We start from the raw sequence: 5,967 nt of genomic DNA, 5'->3' as shown, positions 1-5,967 counted from the left end.
AACTAGTTTTGATTTTTATTTCTGTGTTTAAATAGAAGAATGTGATGAACACCTATATCTAAAACTACAACAAATAATTTATAAATGTGTTATATTATACATCCTTTTTTAGTTAATAATAACGTAATACATAGAATTAGTTTTTGTATATATATTATGAGTATATATGTCAGGTAAATGTCAATTCAAAAAAAAGACGTGAAAAAAAGATGTAAAATCTTTAAATTAAATTGCGCCAATTTTTTTTGTAAAGAGAATATGTATATTGCTTTGAAAGATAATTTTTTGTTATGCAATTACTTTAAAGAAATAAAACTTAAGTGGTATCTTCGTATTCCTATTCAAGGGTCTTCCTATTCTAAACCCAAGTGATAATAGCTTCTTAATTTTCTTTAACAAATTTTTAATATCACAAAAAATTATTATAATTACAAAGAATTAAAGAAGTAACGGTACAAAATAAAAATATTTAATTTTTCTTGTAAAATAATTAAAATTGTCCTGGCCATTAGAATTGCCAGAAACAATAAAAATTTACATTGTCGAAAATTTTTTCTGCTTGTAAAAACTGAGATATATTATAAATTAAATTAAAAATAAAATAAATAAATTTATACTCAGGCTCTATTATTTTAAATCGGTTTAAACTTCTTTAAAATTTGTTATATCGCAGCAGAACTTATATGCAAAAGAAAGCAAAAGTTTTTTTTTATAATCTTATTTAGTAAATGTGCATTACATCCAACGTAGTGGCCTATGATGCAATCTTCTATTAAGCGACGAATATCTCCCGTCTATTCTCGCTGAAGATCACGAGAGATTTCCGAATGCCTTCGACGAAAATGTCAAGGCGAAGAAGCAAGCCGGGCTGGATTCGAACGGACTATAAACATAGTATTGAAATATTTGTGTGGTTACGTGAAAAGCACGTTGACGTCATTCTTTTCTCCAAAATTACTTAACGCATAACAGAAACGAGTCACTTTCCGCGCCGGTCATTAATGAAAGTTTGTCGCGCGATTATTTAACTCAGTTAAAATCTCCATAATACCTTGTAGATATCCTTACAGATATATGCTGTATCTTATTACAAGTTAATGACTTTTTGCCTTCTCTTTCGGCAGTATCTCTCCAAATTAACAACAGCACACGCTTCCAAAAATATAAAATAAATTCTTGCGAAGAAGTTGTGATTAAAACACAAAGGCAGAACTACAAAAATATATTTCGTCAAAACAAAATACGATAACAATTGCATTGCATAAAGATATTTTTGATGATTCAAGTAATAGTGACGTGACGTGAAATCTTTTACGTAACATTAGAGTGTTTCGTTTAACATTGAATTATCAAGAGATATTTGATAATCTTTCCTCACAAATCACGAATCACGTCTCCAATAACATTTTTTATCTCAGCGGAAGAGGCTGAAACGTTGAGATCCTTCGAAGATATCGATATCCCTCGAAAGATCGATGCTTTTGTTCGCGTTGGGTTCCGGACTGTCGATCATCGTTGTGTTGTCGCAATTCGCGCTATCTTTCTCCGTAGTCACAATCATTTTTTGCGCATTAATATCATACTTTTCCGTGCTGGCATAATCCTCGTCGATGCCTAATTTATGATTGGAAGGCACGGTAGCATCTCCTACGGTACCATCGCTGTTAACCAGATCCGAATAGGTTTCTGAATCATTATCCAATAGAAGATCTCCCTCTTTCTCGTTCTCATCGTCCAAACTCATCTCGTGATATCGCGTTATCGGAAGACTGGTTGTCTCTGAGTTTTGATTCTCCTCCAACTTTGACTCCTCGATCGCGGAATGATCAGTCAAATGTTTGGTGATCGATTCCAAGGGAGACATTATCTTCTTTGCAAATTCCTGCTGCTCTGCGGGTTTCATCGATGCCGATTTATGTATGATATCGTTTCTAGAAATAAAATTAAAATTATTAAATTAAAAATCAAATTAAATTTTTGATAACAAAGATATCAAGTGTTTTTAATTTTTTTTTCGATAAATATAAGAGCGAAACAATTATTAAGCTACGATTTATAGTGGCAAGACAAACTTCAAATTTAATTTTTAGCGAATTTTATGGAAATAATAAAAACCAAAAGTGATTAACGATAAGGTATTAAGAACCGCACCTGTTGAACTTATTCTTTTTCCGAGGATACAAGTTTAGATGAAGAATCATTTGCTTTCTCTCCTCTTCTTCCGATACAGTCGTAGGACTAGGCACAGCAATGGGTATAGGTTGCGGGGATGGCCCATAAAATTTTTGTCCACGATATTGGATGGGCCTTCTGATATCGTAATCGTCCGTGGATCCTTGAGGCCTAGGCCACGACGTCTTCTTATTCTGCTCCATGATATCGGTAATAGGATAAATGTCGAGCATTACGCTGAACGGCTTCGGTTTCCGGCTCTTCGTTACGGTGTTCATCGAGTAGGAGCCGACGCTTTCGTATTGCGGTTCCGTTATGATCGGTTTGTTGTAATTGATTAAAGGTCGAGAATATACGGGATCGTAATAAGGGCTGTATCGATGTATTCCGCTCGGAGAGAATCTTAAAAATAAAAAAAACGATTTGATTAGTACTTGTTATTAATTAATCTGTGACACAATAATGTAATGATTTATTCATCAAATAGAAAGTTGTATATTTTATTTTGAGATAAAAGATAATTTTATATGATGATATATACATTTTTATTTCATTTACAATTCGATTCATTAATATCTAATATTCTTTTAGACTCAAGCATTAAATAAGAAATTCTTTTCGTTACAAACCTCACGTTAGACGTGGCTAGGAGATTGACGTCCGCCGGGTGTTTCGGTTTGTACTGGTAAAAGGGATCGTTACTGTACGACACCGATTTGATCGGATAGGGGGGCATCTCGTTTTCCTCGGATTTATCGCTACTGGACATCATCTCGTCCATGTCGGAAATTAGATCGTACTTCTTCGGATTCACGTAGACGCCGGTGAACTTGATGCCGCGATTCGGCATCTCACCTCTGTTCGTCAGATACTTGATGATGTCCTGAATGCTCCTGGACGAGTGCGGGTATCGATATTGCGACAGCTGTGGATATCTTGGCCGTTTAAACGATGACGGATGCGGTGTCTTGAATTCCCAGTGAAACGGCGTAGGCCTTGTATTCTCCGTGCTCGCGTCCTCGTCCGTATCCGGATATTTGTGCCTGCCGGATAATTGTGCAAATTGATGAAGAACTATCGGGTCAAACTGGCCAGTGCGTAAAAAATTATCTAACGCATTATGTAAATTTTTGCGATATCATTAATCTCTCTACGCATCACGATAAAATGTGAGCGGATGATAAATTACATCGGCACAATGTTACATAACACAGAAAGTATTCCTTGTATCATTGACATCATAAAAAAGATGTCAATGATATTTATGATATTTTTGGGATTATTAATGAAAGAATAGTATCGCGCCTAGTTGCAGATGTATTAATTTTTTGCGTTGCATCGTGCGAAGGTTGTAATGTCGTGTCAAATCGATATTTACAAATCGTTACAAATCGCTATTCAAGAAAAAAGAAATTTCGGTTCTTAATATTTTCGTTTATTTTGATGAATAACGATCGGAGAAATCGGATACGCTATTAAGTTGATTGAGAAGATTAATGACGATGACGTATCGTTTACCTCTGTCTCACACGATAAATGATCGAATGATTGTCGAACAATGGCTTGGTATCGAATTCCTCATTTTCATTAGCATCTCCCACGGACTTCAGCACTCTCTTTCGCTGCTTGAAATTTTGCAGATTCTGCGCTCTCATCTCAGGCTCGTTCGCGATGCGTGTCTCGATCGGCATTAAATTGCTCGTTGTATTTCGTTGCATGAAACTTTCGTAGTTCTCATCGTCCGAACGATCTTCCATGGAAAGATCGTCTGTACGATTAATCGTGGTTTCGTACAGGATCGTGGTATTCGTGGGTTTTTTCGAGAGATTCGGTGATTTCTTGAGAGCATTCTGTAGTATATATATGTGTTTTGTTTCCTGATTGATTTTACTATTCCCCGATGTGGTGGATGTAAAATCGTACATAAATATTGCCACCTACGATGATATTAAACTATTAAAATTCGATTATTTAAATAGCATTCACACATAGCATTTGACAATAAACAAATAAAAAGTTCTCAAACGGAGCTTAATGATTAGTAATACGGAGATATTAATAAAATTATTGTTTTTAATATCTGAGAAGGAGAAATAAATTTTAGTACTTTTTATAACATTTCAATTAATTGAATATTGCGCTACTTTTTAACAAGATTGACACGATGTTAGTTCTTAATGAAAAACGTTAATGTCGAATTTGACTGCAGAAAGAAAATGAGCGATTGCAACGCAAAATTGTATAATCAACTATTTATAATGCCGCGAACGATGTTTAGCCAGCTTCTGAAACAACAAAGATATACAATTAACCGATGTTTCCAACTGGCGAACGACGGTTAATTCGTACCGAAACACAGTTAACGCCCTATATGTGAAGCGTGCAGAAATCTTCGCTCGCTTGGCTCCCCATGCATGGAAGGGATAGCCGAAGATTCACGGTGAAATTACAATTCCACACGCGTCCCCGACATTAATCACCGGAGAAAACGCGCGAATTGTAATTACGTCTATTGTTCCTCACGCGTGGAAGAAGCTCGCGAAAAACTCCGTACCGTTTAATTATCATAATCTCGGTGGCGCGTGCAACAAAATTGTGCGAAACAGGATACGTCGCGAATCATTGTGCAAACGTTTCGTCGTGCAAGGTCATTGCCCGATAGAAATTGTACGACAGAACAATGTAGTGAAATCATTGATTGTAAGATGTGCACAAAGGTGATGAATAGTGTCAAGCCACAAGCACCGCTTTATCTATTCAGTTGTAACGCGTTATTTTATATTCCTAATCCTGAAGATTCAACGTATTTAACAAGCTATTTGCAGTACGGTATTAATGCTTCCTCATTGAATAGGATCATTGTTATGCCACGACAGATGCAATCAACAGATATCCATGTTCACGCCACGAAGAAAGAGATATTGATTGTTAGAATATGTAAGAAAATACCTAATTAAATGCTACAATTCAAACTATTTGCCGTGTAATTGCGGTACACTTGATTAGAATTAGTTACCATATGCTTTTTCAACTTTTCTGCTTTTGAACTTTGACTGTGAACTTCAATTGTGAATTTTAGTTATAAGCTTCAGCTAATGTATTCTGAAATATTTCCTAACGACGAGTGTAACATATCAATAATCAATAATGTCTGCAATTCTGCTCACGATTACTCACCAATATCACCGTTACCACCACCATAACTCCGATCGCAAGTTTTCTCACAATTAAACCGTAGCGACTCCTGATATAACGATCACCGCGGTCAGAATAAAGCCCTAGCTCGGATGTACTTATGGCGGATCTCCTGCCAGTTTCAAGCATCGCCTTCCGAGAGGTCTGGCGATTTGTATCCTTTACGATTACACATTGACAATAATGAACATCCTTAATTAATCAGCTTACCGTTGACATGCCGCGATTTATCGATTTGTTTCATCTCGCCATTGTCAGATGTAATCGCGAACGATCGACAACAGGTGTTCCTCGGCAACGATTATTTTGACGAACGAAAGAAGACTGCTTTAGCCCGATGGTACAGCCGCTATTTCGATCTATATGGAGCACGCGACGTTGCTCTTTCGCCACTTCCCACGCAACTAACGATCGCACATTTCTCGGCAGACAGTTTTCACTGGTGATTCTATCAGCACCGTAGAGGTTTCCTTTGTTCGTGGGGGAGGCTCGTTATGGTAAGTAGAAGGCAGGTGGTTATGGGCTACTTACTACGACTCGAGTGCCACCGAGCGCGTACGACATGCGAAGAAAATTTCTCACCGTTCCGGTGCTTGACCT

At 36.7% G+C, this 5,967-nt stretch overlaps 1 protein-coding gene across 2 annotated transcripts; it reads right to left on the bottom strand.

Moving 5' to 3' along the window:
• Positions 1 to 634: 634 nt before the first annotated feature.
• Positions 635 to 5,809, bottom strand: LOC143901008 (uncharacterized). Of its 2 annotated transcripts, none has more exons than XM_077412881.1 (6): positions 5,578 to 5,809; positions 5,350 to 5,526; positions 3,691 to 4,109; positions 2,802 to 3,215; positions 2,152 to 2,574; positions 635 to 1,931 (listed from the first exon to the last, which is right to left on the bottom strand). In XM_077412881.1, exons 1-6 carry the CDS (start codon positions 5,584 to 5,586, stop codon positions 1,415 to 1,417), a joined length of 1,959 nt encoding a protein of 652 aa, XP_077269007.1. In that variant the 5' UTR covers positions 5,587 to 5,809; the 3' UTR covers positions 635 to 1,414. The 2 variants fall into 2 exon arrangements, with proteins under 2 accessions (XP_077269007.1, XP_077269016.1); XM_077412890.1 differs by having other exon boundaries at positions 5,350 to 5,511.
• Between the last annotated feature and the right edge of the window lie 158 nt (positions 5,810 to 5,967).

This window comes from Temnothorax americanus, unplaced genomic scaffold, assembly GCF_048541705.1.
Source record: "Temnothorax americanus isolate GAGA-0224 unplaced genomic scaffold, ASM4854170v1 Scaffold10, whole genome shotgun sequence".
Classification (NCBI taxonomy): Eukaryota; Metazoa; Arthropoda; class Insecta; order Hymenoptera; family Formicidae; genus Temnothorax; species Temnothorax americanus.
The sequence above is the reverse complement of the archived record's forward strand: the minus strand, read 5'-3'. Positions and strand labels throughout refer to the sequence as shown.

Coding starts and splice junctions, on each gene's coding strand:
- LOC143901008 (XM_077412881.1), bottom strand. Junction 3,216..3,690: donor ATTTATCGTGTGAGACAGAG/GTAAACGATACG, acceptor ATTATCCGGCAG/GCACAAATATCCGGATACGG. Junction 2,575..2,801: donor CTAGCCACGTCTAACGTGAG/GTTTGTAACGAA, acceptor TTTATTTTTAAG/ATTCTCTCCGAGCGGAATAC.